Source organism: Trichechus manatus, unplaced genomic scaffold (genome assembly GCF_000243295.1).
Source record: "Trichechus manatus latirostris isolate Lorelei unplaced genomic scaffold, TriManLat1.0 scaffold00128, whole genome shotgun sequence".
NCBI lineage: Eukaryota > Metazoa > Chordata > Mammalia > Sirenia > Trichechidae > Trichechus > Trichechus manatus.
Genome location: NW_004444064.1, coordinates 2,603,455 through 2,620,959, shown reverse-complemented (window position 1 = coordinate 2,620,959; position 17,505 = coordinate 2,603,455). Strand labels below are relative to the sequence as shown.

Here is a 17,505-nt window from a genome sequence, read left to right as displayed (position 1 = left end):
ATAAAGAGAATTTGACATACCTCTTAGTGGGAACTTCACATGCCTTTTTCAATAATTGATAGGTCAAATAGACAAGTATAAAGAAGATATTAACCATACAATCAATGCAGCTGATATAATTGTTGTGTGTAGAAGTCTATACCTAGCGCAGCCATAGAATTCATGGAAACATTTACAAACTTGATCAGATATTAGGCCATAAAGCAGGTCTCAGCAGCTTTCAAAAATTGGAACAGTATAGATCATACTCTGTTATCATAAGGCAATTAAGTTGAAATCAATAATGACAAAATGGCTTCAAAAAACTTCTCTTTATTGAAAGCTATTAACGAAGACTAAAATAAACGGAGAGGCATACCATATTCATGGATAGGAATGCTAAGTATCTTAAATATGTCAGTTCCTTCCAAATTGATGTACAGATGCAAGATGATTCCAATCAAAATCTCAACAAGGTTTTTTGAGGAACTTAATATGCTATTTCTGAATTTATATGGAAGGGGCCTTGGCAAGGGCCAAAAATCAGCAAGTATTCCTGAAAAGAATATGTGATAGGGCTACTTGTCCTACTATATATGAACACTTATTATAAGGTATAATAATTAAGACAGTGTGGCTTAGGTGCAAGGAGAGACAAACTGATGGATTAGACCAGAGGACCTGGGGACACACCCACACGTGTAAAGAAACCTAGTGTGTGTCAGCTGTCACTGCAGATCAAAGGGGGGGAAAGAATGGGTGAATCATGAATGACGTCAGGACACTGGGTCATCCACACAGGGAAATTATCTTTATGACATAACAAAAAAAAATACGTCTTATATGTCAAAGACACCAACATGAGAGAGAGAGAAAACTTTAACACTTTTCCAATAAAATATAATATCTGCATGTTCTCAGGACAGGGAAAGACTTCTTAAAGAAAACATAAACACAGTCCGTAAAGGAAAATACTGATGAATTTGACAACATTAAAATTTAAAACTTCTGTTTATCTAAAGACACCATAAGGAGAAGTAATATGAAAAGTCACAAACTGAAAAAAAGATCTTTTCCACATGGATAACCAATATAGGATTCATATCTGAAATCTCTAAGACATTCTTGTGAATCAGCAAAAAGCAACTTAATAAAAAAAAAAAAAATGGGCAAAAATCTCAAGCATTTCACAGAAGAGGTAATGTGAATGCAGATTAAATCACCTTGATGGTATTCTCTTTCTTGACCTGAGTCATAGGAGCATGGGTATATTGTGAAAATTCATTGTAGTATATACTTATGAATATGTATGATTTTATTTGCCTTTGTTTTTAAAATTTATTTAATAGGCTTTGTAGAGCAGTTGTAGGTTTACAGAAAAATTGTACAGAAACTGTCGAGTCCCATATACTCCTCTCCCCCCAGCACACTGTTTCTCCTATTATTAATAATCTGCATTCACATATACATTTGTTCCAATTGATGAACCAATATTGATGCCGTATTATTAACTAAAGTCCATAACTCACAATAGGGTTCACTCTGTGTTGTACAGTCTATGGATTTTGAAAAATTCATAATGTCATGTGTTCATCATTACAGTATCATACAGAATACTTTCACAGCCCTGAAAATGCCCTGTAATCCACCTATTCAACCCTTCCCCATCCCCCTGAACTCCTGGCAACCACTGATCTTTTCACTGTCTGTAGTTTCGCCTTTTCCAGAATGTCGTTTAGTTGGAATCATACAGTATGTAGCTTTGTCATACTGGCTGCTCTCACACAGTAAGATGCTTTTCAGTGTCCTCCATATTCTTTCATGGCATGATAACTCACTTATTTTTATTGCTGAATCATCCTCCATAAAATGGGTAAACTGTGAAACTTCCCTTTACCTATTGAAAGACAATTTGATTGTTTCCAGTTTTGGGCAATTATGAGTAAAGTACCCCACACATCTGTCAGTGTGTTGTACTGTGGTGGCTTGCACGTTGCTGTGATGCTGGAAGCTATGCCACCAGTGTTTTAAATACCAGCAGGGTCACTCACGGTGGACAGATTTCAGCAGAACTTCCAGACTAAGATGAGGAAGAAGGACCTAGCAGTCTACTTCTGAAAAAAATTGGCCAGTGAAAACTTTATGAATAGCAGCGGAGTGCCTGAAGATGAGCTGCTCAGGCTGGAAGGCACTTAAAATACAACTAGGGAAGAGCTGCCTCCTCAAAGTAGAGTCAACCTTAATGATGTGAATGGAGTAAAGCTTTTCAGGACCTTTGTTTGCTAAGGTGTCACAACTCAAAATGATAAGAAACAGCTGCAAACAACCATTAATAATCAGAACATGAAATGTACGAAGAATGAATCTAGGAAAATTGGGAGTCATGAATCACAAACTAGATAGTAGACAAGTGTCATGGATTGAATTGTGTCCCCTAAAAATATCTGTCAACTTGGCTAGGTCATGATTCCCAGTATTGTATGATTGTGTAATTTGATGTGATTTCCTTATGTGTTGTAAACTGTATCACTATGATGAGGTTATACTGATGACATCTACAAGATTGGATAGTGTCTTAAGCCAATCTCTTTTGAGATATAAAAGAGAGAAGCAAGGAGAGAAACATGGGAGCCTCATACCATCAAGAAAGCAGTGCCGGGAGCAGAGCATGTCCTTTGGACCTGAGGTTCCTGTGCAGAGATTCTCCCAGACCAAGGGAAGACTGATGCATCACAAGGACCTTCCTCCAGAGCCGACAGAGAGAGAAAGCCTTATCCTGGAGTGGATGCCCTGAATTAGGACTTGTAGCCTACTGGACTGTGAGAGAATAAACGTCTCTTTGTTAAAGCCATCCACTTGTGGTATTTCTGTTACAGCAGCACTAGATGACTAAGACAACAAGGATCAACTTCTCTGAAGGGTAGGACAACACACAATACAGGGAAAGTCAGCACAACTGGACCCAAGCAAAAGCTAAGAAGTTTCCTGGACGCATCCAAACACTTTAAGGGACAGAGTAGCTGGGGCTGGGGCCTGGGACCATAGTTTCAGGGACATCTAGGTCAATTGGCATAACAGTTTATTAAGAAAATGTTCTACATCCCATTTGGTGAGTGGCGTCTGGGGTCTTAAAAGCTTGTGAGCAGCCATCTAAGATACATCAGTTGGTTCCATCCTGCTTGAAGCAAAGGAGAATGAAGAAACCAAAGACACAAGGAAAATACTAGCCCAGAGGACTAAAGGACCCCATGCACCAGAGACTCCACCAGCCTGAGACCAGAAGAACTAGATGGTGCCAGGCTACAACTGATGACTGCCCTGACAGGAAACACAACAGAGAGTCCCGGACAGAGCAGGGGGAAAAATGTGGAACAGAGCTTAAACTCACGTAAAAAGACCAGACTTAATGGTCTGACAGAGACTGGAGGAACCCCTGAAACTGTGCCCCCCGGACTCACTGTTAACCCAGAACTGAAACCGTTCCCAAAGCCCACTCTTCAGACAAAGATTAGATAGGACTATAAAACAAAAAATAATACACATGAGGAATGTACTCCTTAGTTCAGTCAGATATATGAGACCAAGTGGGTAACTCCTGTCCAAAAGCAGGATGAGAAGTCAGGAAAGGACAGGAACTGGTCGAATGGATACGGGGAACCCGAGGTGGAAGGGGGGAGTGTGCTGTCACATTGTGGGAGTTGCAACTAATGTCACAAAACAATATGTGTATGAATATTTGTATGAGAAATTAATTTGAGCTGTAAAGTTTCACCTAAAACACAATTAAAAAAAATGAGATGGACTGCATAAAAATCGATATTCTAGGCATTAATGAGCTGAAACGCACTGGTAGTGGCCATTTTCAATCAGACAGTTGTGGTCTGCTATGCCAGGAATGACAAGTTGAAGAGGAATGACGTTAGATTCATCATCAAAAAGAACATTTCAAGATCTATCCTGAAGTACAACACTGAGTGATAGGTTAATATCCATATGCCTACAAGGAAGACCAGTTAATACAACTGTTATTCAAATTTACACACCAATCACTTAAGGCCAAAGATGAAGAAATTTAATATTTTTACCAACTTTTGAAGTCTAAAGTTGATCATTCCGTCAAGATGCATTGATAATTACTGTGATAGGAATGCAAAAATTGGAAACGAAGAAGGATCAGTAGTTGGAAAATACAGCCTTGGTGATATAAACGATGCCGGAGATTGCATGATAGAATGTTGCAACGACTTTTTCATTGCAAATACCTTTTTTGAACAACATAAACAGCGACTATACACGTGGACTTCACTGGATGGAAAACACAAGAATCAAATTGACTACATCTGTGTAAAGAGACAATGGAGAAGCTCAATATCATCAGTCAGAACTAAGGCCAGGGGCCAACTGTGGAACAGACCATCAGTTGCTTATATGCAAGCTTAGTTGAAGCTGAAGAAAATTAGAGCAAGTCCACGAGAGCCAAAATATGACCTTGAGTATATCCCACCTGAATTTAGAGACCATCTCAAGCATAGATTTGACACATTCGGATACTAATGACTGAAGACCAGACCAGTTGTGGAGTGACATCAAAGACATCATACATGAAGAAAGCAAGAGGTCACTAAACAGACAGTAAAGAAAGAAAATACCAAAATGGATGTCAGAAGAAACTTTGAAAGTTGCTCTTGAAAGTCGAGTAGCTAAAGTGAATGGAAGAAATCATCATGTAAAAGAGCTGAACGGAAGATTTTAAAGGGTGACTCGAGGAGACAAAGTAAAGTATTATAATAAAATGTGCAAAGACCTGGAGTTAGAAAATCAAAAAGGAAGAACCTGCTCTGCATTTCTCAAGCTGAAAGAACTGAAGAAAAAATTCAAGCCTCGAGTTGCAATATTGAAGAATTCTACGGGAAGAATATTGAAAGATGCAGGAAGCATCAAAAGAAGATGGAAGGAATACACAGAGTCACTGTATCGAAAAGAACTGGTTGACATTCGACCATTTCAGGAGATAGCATAAGATCAAGAACTGATGGTACTGAAGGAAAAAGTCCCAGCTGCGCTGAAACGAATGGCAAAAAACAGGCTCCAAGAATTAATGGGATGATGTTTCAACAAATGGATGCAGTACTAGAAGTGCTTACTTGTCTATGTCAAGAAATTTGGAACATAGCTTCCTGGCCAACCGACTGGAAGAGATACATATCTATGCCCATTCTAAAGAAAGGTGATCCAACAGAGTGCATAAATTATTGAACAATATCATTAATATCACACACAGGTAAAATTTTGCTTGAATTTTGCTTTGAATTTAAGCCAAATTCAGAAGAGGACATGGAACGAAGGATATCATTACTGATGTCAGATGGATCTTCGCTGAAAGCAGAGAGTACCAGAAAGATGTTTACCTGTATTTTATTGACTGTGCAAAGGCATTTAACTGTGTGGATCATAACAAATTATGGATAACATTATGAAGAATGGAAATTCCAAAACCCTTAATGGTGTTTGTGAGAAACCTGTACATAGGCGAAGAGGCAGTCATTGAACAGAACAAGGGAATACTGAGTGGTTTAAAGTCAGGAAAGGTGTGCATCAGGGTTATATCTTTTCACCATACTTACTCAGTCCATATGCTGAGCAAATAATCAGAGAAGCTGGACTATGTGAAGAAGAACACAACATCAGGAGTGGAGGAAGACTCATTAACAACCTGCATTATGCAGATAACACAACCTTGCTTGCTGAAAGTGAAGAGGACTTGAAGCCCTTACTGAAGATGAAAGACTACAGGCCTCAGTATGGATTGCACCTCAACATAAGGAAAACAAGAATTCACACAACTGGACCAATAAGCAACACCATGATAAATGGAGAAAATATTGAAGTTGTCAAGGGTTTCATTTTACTTGGATCCACGGTCAACACCCATAGAAGCAGCAGTCAAGAAATCAAACGTGTTGCACTGGGCATATCTGTTGGAAAAGACCTCCTTTAAATTGTTAACAAGCAAAGATGTTACTTTGAGGACTAAGGTGCGCCTGACCCAAGCCATGGTATTTTAATCACGTCATATGCATGTGAAAGCTGGACAATGAGTAAGGAAGATGGAGGAAGAATTGACGCCTTTGAATTATGATGTTGGCAAAGAGTATTGAATATACTGTGGACTGCCAGAAGAACAAACAAATGTGTCTTGGAAGAAGTACAGCCAGAATGGTCCTTAGAAGCAAAGATGGCGAGTCTTCGTCTCACATACTTTGGACATGTTATCAGGAGGGACCAGTCCTTGGAGAAAGAGATCATGTTTGGTAAAGTAGAGAGAGAAAAAAAGGACAACCTTTAACGAGATGGATTGACACAGCGACTGCAACAGTGGGCTCCAACATAGGAATGATTGTGAGAATGCGCAGGACTGGGCAGTGTTTCGTTCTCTTGTATATAGAGGTCACTGTGTGTCGGAACCGACTCGACAGCACCTAACAATAGTGAATAAAGCTGCTGTGAACATTTTCGTACAGGTTTTTATGTGGACATGTTTTCATCTCATTTGGGTAGATCCAGGTTTCCCCCACTATCCAAAAATAGTGTTCCTGTGAAACCTTTTATACGCTGAAATGGAGTAAAGCAAAGAAGCAATTACCATTCATTTATATGGGAAAAATATTTGAGCGTTCCCAGACTCCAAAAACAACCTACCAAATAACACATAAAACCTAAAATAACACTATGATATGATAAATACACAGCCTATATAAAGTAGAAATTATGTGTGGACGGTGTAGTTTCACATACCAGAATCGGGAAGACAGCGAGCAAACTGGAAGGCTAAGAGGTGGTGGTGGTGAAGATGGTAGCCCCTAGCTGGCAATGGCACATGGGCTGGGTGGAAGGGCTAGGGCTGAAATCCTGCAGACGTGCGTGCTGAGGGATGAGTCCTACAGTTAGAGAAACGCATGGGGGACGACAAGTCCCAGTCTCCCTGCTCGAGGTGTGCGCTGCCTCTTTAATGATTCACTGCAAAACAAACGTAAATGCTATTCCACTTTTTGCCTTTCTTCATAAAGGTGAAAATCCTCTTTGAATTTCTTTTGGTTATCAAAAACAGGTACTAATGTAGATCTTTCATAAAAGCAAAAGCAAACTTTCGAAAAGCGGAGGATAACTATACCTAAGGGTGCAATTGCTAGAATGTATGGTAAGCCTATATTAGCTTTCTAAGAAACTGCCAGACTCCCTTCTAAAGGGACTGTAGCATTTTGCTTTCCCAGCATCACTGGATGAGAATTTGTGTTCCTCCACATTCTTGTCAGCATTTGATGTTGTCAGTATTTTGAATTTTAGCCATTTTATTCAATACAAAACTATACAAATAGTGGTATCTCGTTGTTTTGCTTGGCAATTCCCTAGTTATACATAATATTGAGCATTTTCCATAAGTTCATTTGCCATCTATCTGTCTTCTTTTGTGAGAGTTCTGTTAAAATCACTTGCCTATTTTGTAACTGAGTTTGGTTTCCTATTGTTGAGTTTTAAGAGATCTTTATATATTTTAGATACAAGCCGTTTATCTAATGTGTGTTTTGCAAATATTCTCTCCCAGTCTGTAGCTTGTCTTCTCGTTCACATAACAGTATCTTTGCAGAGCAGAAGTTCTTAATTTTAATGAAGTCCAACTTACCAATTTTTTCTTTTATGGATTGTGCTTTTTGTACTGTATCTAAAAAGTCATTGCCAAACCCACGGGCACCTAGATTTTCTCCTATGTTATCTTCTAGAAGTTGTATAATTTTGCATTTAACATTAAGTCGGTGATCCATTTTGAGTTAATTTTTGTGAAAGGTGCAAGATCTACATCTAGATTAATTTTTTCACATGGGGATGTCCACTTGTTCCAGTACCATTTGTTAAAAAGACTGTCCTTTCTCCACTGAATTGCCTTTGCTCTTTTTTGTTTTCTTTCTATTCTGTTCCACTGATCTGTTTGTCTGTTCCTTCACCAGTACCACACTGTTTTGATCACTGTAGCTTTATAGTAAGTTGGGAGTGTCAGCCTTGACTTTGTTCTTTTTCAGTATTGTGTTGGCTGTTCTAGGTCTTTGGCCTTGCCATATAAACTTTAGAGTCAGTTTGTTGATATCCACAAAATAGCTTACGGGGATTTTGGTTGAGATTGCAGTTAGGAAAAACTGATGTCTGAATAATACTGAGTCTTCCTATCCTGAACATGGAATATCTCTCCATTTATTTAGATCTTCTTTGATTTCTTGCATCAGAGTTTTGTACTTTTCTCCATATAGATCTTGTACATATTTTTATATTTATACCTAAGTATTTCATTTGGCAGGGTTGCTAATGTAAATAGTATTGTGTTTTTAGTTTTTAAATTCCAGTTGTTCATTGCTGGTATAGAGGAAAGCAATTGACTTTTGTATGTTAACCTTGTATTCTGCAACCTTATTATAATAGCTTATTAGTTCCAGGAGTTTTTTGTTGTTGATGATTCTTTGGGATTTTCTACATAAACAGTCATATCATCTTCGAACAAAGGTAGTTTTATTTCTTCCCAATCCGTATACTTTTTACCTCCTTTTCTTGTCTAACTGATTTAAGTAGGACTTCCAGGATGATACTGAATAGGAGTGGTGAGAGTACCATCCTCGTCTTGTTCCCTGTCTTAGAGGGGAAAGCGTCTAGTTTCTTACCACTAACTATGATGTTAGCTATAGGGTTTTTTTCTAGATGTTCTTTATCAAGTTGAGGAATTTCTCCTCTACTCCTAATTTGCTGAGAATGTTTATCATGAATGGATGTTGGATTTTGCACAGTGTTTTTCCTGCGTTTATTGATATGATCATATGATTTTTCTTCTTCAGCTTGTTTATGTGATTACTTACGTTAGTTGATTTTCAGATGTTGAACCAGCATTGCATACCTGGAATAAATCACACTTGGTCGTGGTATATAATTATTTTTATGAATTGTTATATTTGATTTGCTACTATTTTGTTAAGGATTTTTGCATCTAAGTTCATGAGCAATATTGGTCTGTAGTTTTCTTTTTGTAATGTCTTTGTCTGTTTTGGTATTAGGGTAATGCTCACCTCATAGAATGAGTTAGGAAGTGTTCCTTCTGCTTCTATTTTTATGGAACAGATTGTAGAAAGTTAGTACCATGTTTTCCTCAAATATTTGGTATGCTTCAACAATGAAATCATCTGAACCTGGTGTTTTATATGTTTTAGAAGGTTATTAAATATTAGTTCAATTTTTTAATAGATATAGGCCTATTAATATTACCTATTTCTCCTTGTGTGAGTTTTAGTAGATTGTGTCTTCCAAGGACTTAGTCCATTTCATCTAAGTCATCAAACTTGTGAATAAGAGTTGTTCAGAATATTTATTATTCTTGTAATTTCTGTGGGTTAGTAGTGATACAACAGTGTTTCGTTCTGTTTGTACATAGGGTCTCTGTGAATCAGAACCGACTCCATGGCACCTAATAACAATAGTAGTAATAGCCCCTATTTCATTTCTGATATTAGTAATTTGTGTCTTCTGTCTTTTTTTCTTGGTTAGCCTGACTAGAGGTTTATCGATTTTACTGATCTTTTCCAAGAACCAGCTTTTGATATTGTTCATTTTCTCTACTGTTTTCCTGTTGTCAAATTCATTGATTTCTGCTCTGATTTTTATTATTTCTTTTTTCTGCTTATTTTGGATTTAGTTTGCTCTTCTATTTTTTAGTTTCCTAAAGTGGAAATTTTGTTAACTGTAGATTTTTCTTATTTTCTAACATATGCTTTCAATGCTACAAATTTTTCTGTAAGCACTGCTTTTACTATGTCCCACAAATTTTGATATGTTGTATTTTCATTTAGTTCAAAATATTTTTTTTAACTTCTTTTGAAACTTCTTTGACCTATGTTTATTTGGAAGTGTGTTGTTTAATCTTCAAATATATACAGTTTTTCTAGCTATCTTTCTGTTACTGATAATATAGTTTAATTATATTGTGGCGTAAGAGCACACTATGTATGATTTCTGTTCTTTTAAATTAGTTAAGATGTATTTTATGGCCCAGAATGTAGTTCGTCTTGGTGAATGTTTCATGTAAGCTTGAGAGAAATGTGTATTCTGCTATTGTTGTATGAAGTATTCTATAAATGTCAGATTCAGTTGTTTGTTGGTGCTGTTCAGCAACTATATCCTTACTTATTTTCTGCCTGCTTCATCTGTTAGTTGACAGAAGGGTGCTAATGCCTCCAACTATAATAATAGATTTTTCTATTTCTTCTTGAAATTCTATTAGTTTTTGTCTCGTGTATTTTGATGCTCTGTTGTTAGGTGTATACATGTTAAGGATTAATATATCTTCCTGGAGAGTTGACCCCTTCCTCATTATGTCATGCCCCTTTTTTATCTGTGGTAATTTTCCTTGCTCTGAAGGCTCCTTTATCTGAAATTAATATAGCTACTCTGGCTTTCTTTCGACAAGCGTTAACATGGTATATCTTTCTCCATCCCTTTACTTTTTGTCTATCTTTGCCTATATTTAAAGTGGATTTCTTGTAGACAACATATAGTTGAAGTCTTGGGGGTTTTGTTATTATTGTTTGTTTGTTTAATTCATTCTGAAAATCTCTATATTTTAGTGGGTGTATTTGGGCCATTCACACTTAAAATTATTAATATCTACCATATTTGTAACTTTTTTAATTACTCTTGGTCTTTGTTTCTTGCTCTTTTTTCTTTTTCTTTTTTTTTTTTTTTTTTTTTTGCCTTCCTCTCTTCTCTAAGCATGTAGTTCTTTTTTAAAAAATAGTAGTTGCCCTAGAGTTTGCAATATACATTTACAACTAATCTAAGTCCACTTTCAAATAATACTATACTATTTCATCGGCAATGCAGGTAACTTATTCTCAATACCTTCCTCTCATTCTTTATTATGTTGCTGTCATTCATATCACTTATCCATATAATCCATCACTTATAATCTCCTGACACGTTGTTATTTTGAACAATCTGTTATCTATTGGATTAGTTAAGAATAAGAAAAATAAAAGATTTATTTTACCTTCGCTATTTCTTCTCTGGTGCTCCTCCTTTTTAATGTAGATCTATGAGTTTCTGACCTCTTATCATTTTCCTTCTCTCTGAAGAACTTCTTTTAGCATGTCTTGCAGGGCAGATCTGTTATAATAAATTCCCTCAATTTTTGTTTGTCTGAGAAAGTCTTTCACCTTTGAAGGATAATTTCACTGGGTACATCATTATAGGTAGGTGTTTTGTTTCCATCAACACTTTAAAATTTTATGCCACTCTCTTGTTTGCATGGTTTCTGAAGAAAAGTCTAATGTAATTCATATCCTTGTTCTTCAGTATATAAGGTGCCCCCTGCCCCTGACTTCTTTCAAGATTTTCTTCTCGTCTTTGATTTTCTGCAGTTTGAATATGATGCCTAGGTTTAATTGTTTTGATATTTATCGTGCTTGGTGTTCTTTGAGCATCTTGGATCTGTGGTTTGGTGTCTGTAATTAGTTTTTGACAATTCTCAGGCCATTATTACCTCAAATATTTCTTCTGTTCCTATCACTCTTCTTCTTCTGGTATTCCCATTTTGCATATATTGCACCTTTTGTAATTGTTCCACAGTTCTTGGATATTATGTTCCTTTTTTTTTTCATTCTTTTTTGTCTTTGCTTTTCATTTTGGGAAATGTCTGTTGACATATATTGAAGCTCATTGATTCTTTTCTTGGCCCTGTCCAGTCTACTGATGAGACCATCAAAGGCATTCTTTATTTCTGTTACAATGTTTTTGTTTTTGTTTTTTAATTTCTAGCATTGCCGTTTGGTACCTTCTTAGAGTTTCCACATCTCTGTTTACATTACCCATTTGTTCTTTCATGTTGTTTACTTTTTCCATTAGATCCCTTAATGTGTTAATCATGCTGTTGTTGTTAGTTGTCGATGAGTTGGCTCTGGCTCATGACAACATTATGTAAAATGAGATGTTGCCCAGTCCTTTGCCATCTTCCTGATCATTGGTATGTTTGAGTCCATTGTTGTGGCTTTTGTGTCACTCCGTTTCATTGAGGGCTTCCTCATTTTCATTGACCCACCCTCTACTTTATCAAACATGTTGTCCTTCCTAGCTGTTGGTCCTAATGACATGTCCAAAGGGAGTGAGTTGAATTCTTGCCATCCTCATTTCTAAGGGACATTTTGGTTGTATTTCTTCTAAGACTGATTTGATCATTCTTTTCGCAGGCCATGGTATATTCAGTATTCTTTGCCAACACCATAGAAATGAAGTTGTCAATGAACAATGTTAATCATAGTTATTTTAAATTATCGGTGAGATTATTCTAAAATCTGTGCCATATCTGAGTCTGTTTCTGATGCTTACTCTGGCTCTTTAGATTGTGTTTTTTTGCATTTTAGTATGTCTTACAATATTTTATTGAAAGCTGGACATGATGTATCTGGAGAAAGAACTGAAGTAAATAGTCCTTTTGTGTCAAGTTTTTGCTTCCCTGGATTGGAGTTAAGCTGTGTTTGCTGTTTGCTCTAGAAAACAGTTGGTCAGAGGCTAAAATTTCCCCTGGTGTCCTTTTTTTTTTTCTTCTGTTGTCTTTGGTTTTCCCTAGAAACTCCTTCTTAAATAGGGTCTGAGGCCTACAGGTCTTTTAGCTGTAATCCACTGTCATTATACTGGAGCCCTGATGATGTGGTGGTAAGGCGTAGGGGGAGGGGAAGCATTTTATAGTCCTATGGTTAGGTCTCAGTCTTTAGTGGGCCTGTGCCCCTGGGCTTTGACCTTCACAACTGCTTCTCAGCTCCCTTCCTCCAAGATGAGACAGGAAGGTTAGAAGGGGCTGGAGCTGGGTATTTCCCTCCCCTTGCATGGAAGGCTAGATGGGACTGGAGTTGGTTATTTTCCTCCCCCTACATTGGTTAAAAAAAAAAAGAAAAAAACCCTTGCCATCAAGTCAGTTCCGACTCCTAGCGACCCTATAGGACAGAGTAGAACTAACTGCCCCATAGGGTTTCCAAGGAGCGCCTGGTGAATTTGAACTGCTGACCTTTTGTTTAGCTGCCGAACTCTTAACCACCATGCCACTAGGGTTTCCCCACATTGGTTAGGCTTTGGTAAAACCCACATTGCTTAGACTCCAGTAAAATAGTTTCCCTCGAGGACAGGCCACTGTCAAGGAGAACAGGGACCTCTGGACATATTTCAAAATGGTTACTTTTCTCCTCCCCCTGCTGGAAGAATGAGGGGATTTTTCTCCAGTTTTCACAATGAAAACCTAGTGGGGCTTCTGGAAGTAAAACTCAAAAACATGTGGGACTCCCCTAAGGCTGGGCCCCCAGAGTTTTTAACTCTCAAGCTCATCCACACGGGGCCTCCAGCAATTCATCAATTACAGTTTAAAGTGTTCCTACAGGTCCTGGCAGTGGGCTGCTGGTAAGCTACTGGTAAGCTCCTAGGCTTCTGTCCCCAGTAAGCTGTGATTATTGGTTTCTGCTTATCTGTCTTTCTAGTTTTCAGGGCAGCAGTTTGCCCAGTGACCCTAATTCTCTAATGGATCTAAGAAAAGCGTAGATTTTCATTTTTTGTTCAGCTTTTTCCTTGTTGTGTGGGTAGGAGTGATGACTTCCAAGCTCTTTACATGTTGGTCTGGAAATCACAACATTTTTCTTTCTTTAAACTTTAAATTTAGCTCCAGAAATGGGGATTTCTTACTCCATCCTAGGAATTTTGTAGTGGTCTCCATTACCAAGAAATTTGTGAACTAGTTAAAACTCTTGATTTATAGGTGGGATTTAAGACCAGCTCCACTGTCAAATGTGTCCCACCTCCGTGTTACTTAGTGTTAATTGGTGTAACAGTGTCCCCATCTCCCTCGTGTGTTGAGTTGTGGTCCCATCCAGTGGGAGTCAGTAGCTTACCAGATCAAGTTGGTATAATTCAACTCACAGGACGTGGCTTTGGATAAATTATTCCACAAGACACCTTGGCCATGTAATGTTTAACCCTGCACACCTCTTTCCCTCTTTCTCCTAAGACAGTGTGTACTTGTTTTCTTTCTATAATGCAGTTACTTTTCCCCAAAAATAATGGCCTTTACTAGAGTGCACTAATGCATTCTACTTCCTGCTATGCTCCCTGAGCAGAAAGAAGCAAGGTGTCCTCCCACCGAAGGGCCCCCTTCCCTCTAGGACCTTGCAGTGTCTCACCCAGAGGCACAGCAGCCTGTAAGCCAAGTCTCACCTATTGTCCCTACAAATTCTTAGTATTAGTGGTTGACTCTGATGGTCAACAACAAAACAATGACAATGACATTTTAGAAGCACATGTGGTTTTTGTAGACAATTAGGAATTAGGTGAGGGAAGCAGATGAAAGACAAATTACTCAAATTACTGGCTTGGGGTGTGATCCTTTGGCTAGTGTCTTGGGGATGGTGCTTTCTGGACATGCTTTGGCACCTCTTTCTGAAGGCTTTGATGCGTGTCCACTCAGGTAGCTAACCACGCCCATGTATAGTCATTGAGCAGACACAGATGCTGGTCAGCATGGGAGCCAGCCTTATAACCAAGTCCCAGTTGACATCTCCTCAACGGCCCTGGTTGCCTAGGGACCAGCTGCTGCCCCTATGAAACACCCAGGCAGTGGTGTCAGGTGGGACCCTTGTTCCCATTACCCCTCCCAGCACCTGCCTTGACAAGCACTACCACACCAGTGGAATCTCAGAGATAAATCTGACCCCCAGTCACCACATCCCTAACCTGTGCTCCTCAGAACTCTGTGACAACAACAGCTGCAGCCCAGGATGGCCTCAGTGAGTCTGGGATGCAGCCAGTTCTTCCCCAGGCAATCCCACCTCAAGTGCTGTGAGTCAGGGAACACCCAAGAAGACATGGAGAGGTCTGTAAGAGAGGAAGCAGAGGGCTGCTTGTAAAGTGCACCCCATATAAGTGCTCACTCATCATTTTTCCATGAGAAGGATGGAGGAAACCAGTCAAACAAAATACACCTGTAATGGCAGTGTTTCCAGGAGCTGGCCCAGGAAAGACAGACTATATTTGTCAACTTTTGTTGCAACAACCAACAGCCTCAAAGTCCCATTGGCTATAATAGCAAAGGTTCTGTCTCCCAAGTGTGGTTATGGCTCTGCACGCGGTGTCAGTGGGGTTCCACATGTCTCCTTGCTCCTGATCCATATTCTTGTGGAAGCCAGGAAGAGGCCAGGCCTGACCAACAAGCACATTTAAAGCCCTGTTCCCATGTGCCTGTACCCACCCAGCCACAGTCCACTGAGCAAAACATTCCCAGGCCTGGCTGGCCAGGTAGGGGGCATACCCCCTTCACAGGGTCATGGTGGGTCAGGTGGGTACAGGAGAGGCGGGGGGCTGCCGATTGTGGGGAGCAGCCTGTGACCCTCTACAGAGACACTGAGCAGGAATGTCCATTACAAAACTGTTTGGACTTAACTCAGGGTAAAGTCTTAGGGGAAGAGTATCCTGCTCCTTTGAAACAGCTGCACACCCACTTCCTTCTGCTGCCCTGGAGCCCCTGCAGGGACACTAGCTGTGTGGGACCTTCAGTGCTGTGTTCTAGTGCCAGGCTGCTTTCTCGGTGTGTTTTATGGAGGGAGGCAGCCCAAGCACTGTATGTTAGGATGAATGGGGGTGTCTAGACAGATTCTGTCCACATCAGCTCCTCTCACTTGGGGAACACCCAAGGGTGGCAAACCACAAACCATCCCGGGGGATGCCAGATCCCGTGTGTGAGTGTCCAGGGGTGGGGGCAAGGGGACGGGGACAAGGGGGTGGGAGCAGCCTGCTCAGAGAGCAGGTGGGCGCAGGTGCAGGTATTGCCTGCATGTCCCTGAGGCCCTCTTGGTGGCTTTTACACATGCTCTGCAAGAAACCTGCCAGCACTAATGTTCTGTAGTCCCACATACAACAGTGAAGCCCCCAAAAGTGTTACTGTGGGCGGCATGTGGGTCTGCTGGTGATTTCCCGGCACGTGGCTCTCATCTGTCAGGAAGATGATGCTTGCAGAGTAGCACACCTGGGAAAGGCAGGATTTGCTGCCAGGGTTAGCCACGTGCTAGCCAGGTGTGAGCCAGGTGCGAGCCAGGTGCTAGCCAGGTGTGAGCCAGGTGCGAGCCAGGGGTAGACAAGGCTGGAGCCAAGCCAAGGTTTGCAAAGTAGTGTTTCTCATTGGTTGTCCCCAAGAGGATAGCATGGGTTTTGTGAGTGAAAGTGTGAATTTTAGTATCTGGTCTTGGCTTCATGGCTTGCAGAACCCTCCTCCCAGAGCCTAAGTAGCCTGCTGGCCCCTGCAGGCCTGCCCACCCCAGCACCTTCCTTCACGCCAGCCTCAGGGAACACCCTCTGCCCAGGGCATGTGTGAGAGCAGCTGGTTCCAGCCTGCGCCGCCCAAGGAGAGGAAGAGACCAGAAGGAGGGTGCCTACCCTACCCTGTGACTGGCCCATCTGCTGACCACCTGGACCCCATTGGCTCCACCCAGGCCAAGTCCTTGAGTCACGCCTGCGTCCGCCATGTGTCCGCATGGCCCCCGGTGCCCATCTGTATCAAGTCTGTTACTGCCTTTTATTTGGTGTGACTGTACTCAATGACAATAACCTTCTTAGCTCTCGTGTCCCTCCTGCCCCCAGCAGTTGACCAAGCTCCACCAGTTGGCCATGCAGCAAACCCCCTTTCCTCCCCTCGGACAGACCAACCCCGCTTTCCCCGGTACGTACCCAGCCCCTACTGCCCTTCTTCTCTTCCTGCCTGGGGCTCGCTCAGCAGCTGTGCAGTCAGTTTGGTCCTGAGTGCCAAGCGGGGCTGGGTCCATCAGCAGGGGTGTGTCCGTGACTGGGGTGGGGCCTGTCTCCCACAGCGGGATCAGGTGACCTTCAGTCGGCTTTGGCGGGGTCCTTGCTTGTGAAGAGGCGCTGTCCCCTGCAGGGTGCTTGCTCGGCTGTGCTCCCCGCTACCCACACCAGCACCCTTGGTGGCCCTTCCTTCGGGTGCCTCCATCCAGGGAGCCCAGTGCCTCCTCAAAGCTGGGGAGAGAGGCCTGCCAGTGGCATGTGGCCCTGCCCCAGGGCAGAGAGATGGCGGTTCCCAGCTGAGGGCATGGTTAGGGAGCTGTAAAGGCCGAGGCACCCTCGCAGTGTGGCTAGTGACACGGCCACCGGACAATCATATTTTGAGCTTCCCTAGTTGAAGGGACCTTGCTTATCTCCTTGAGGGCAAAACATTAAATCTGTCTCTCTTTGCTCTCCAGGAGAAAAGCTGCCTTTACACTCCTCCGAAGAAGCTCAAAATCTGATGGGCCAGTCGTCAGGTAAAACAAAGCCACCCTCCTGGAGGGCCAGCCAGGGGCCGAGCAGAGCGCCGGGGGTGGACCTGTCCTGGCGGGAGGGGGCAGCTGGCACTATGATGGGAGCAGCGAGGGAGTGCTCAGGAGGAGCCGTCAGCGCCCACCTGCTGTGCTCCTG

At 41.1% G+C, this 17,505-nt stretch overlaps 1 protein-coding gene across 1 annotated transcript in view; it reads left to right on the top strand.

Moving 5' to 3' along the window:
* Positions 1-17,505, top strand: part of PCBP3 (poly(rC) binding protein 3) — a 187,442-nt gene that overhangs the window by 158,869 nt on the left and 11,068 nt on the right. The window contains exons 11-12 of the mRNA XM_023739057.1: positions 16,675-16,753; positions 17,292-17,351. Coding sequence (XP_023594825.1) covers positions 16,675-16,753; positions 17,292-17,351 — 139 coding nt within the window. The remainder of the gene's footprint in view (positions 1-16,674; positions 16,754-17,291; positions 17,352-17,505) is intronic.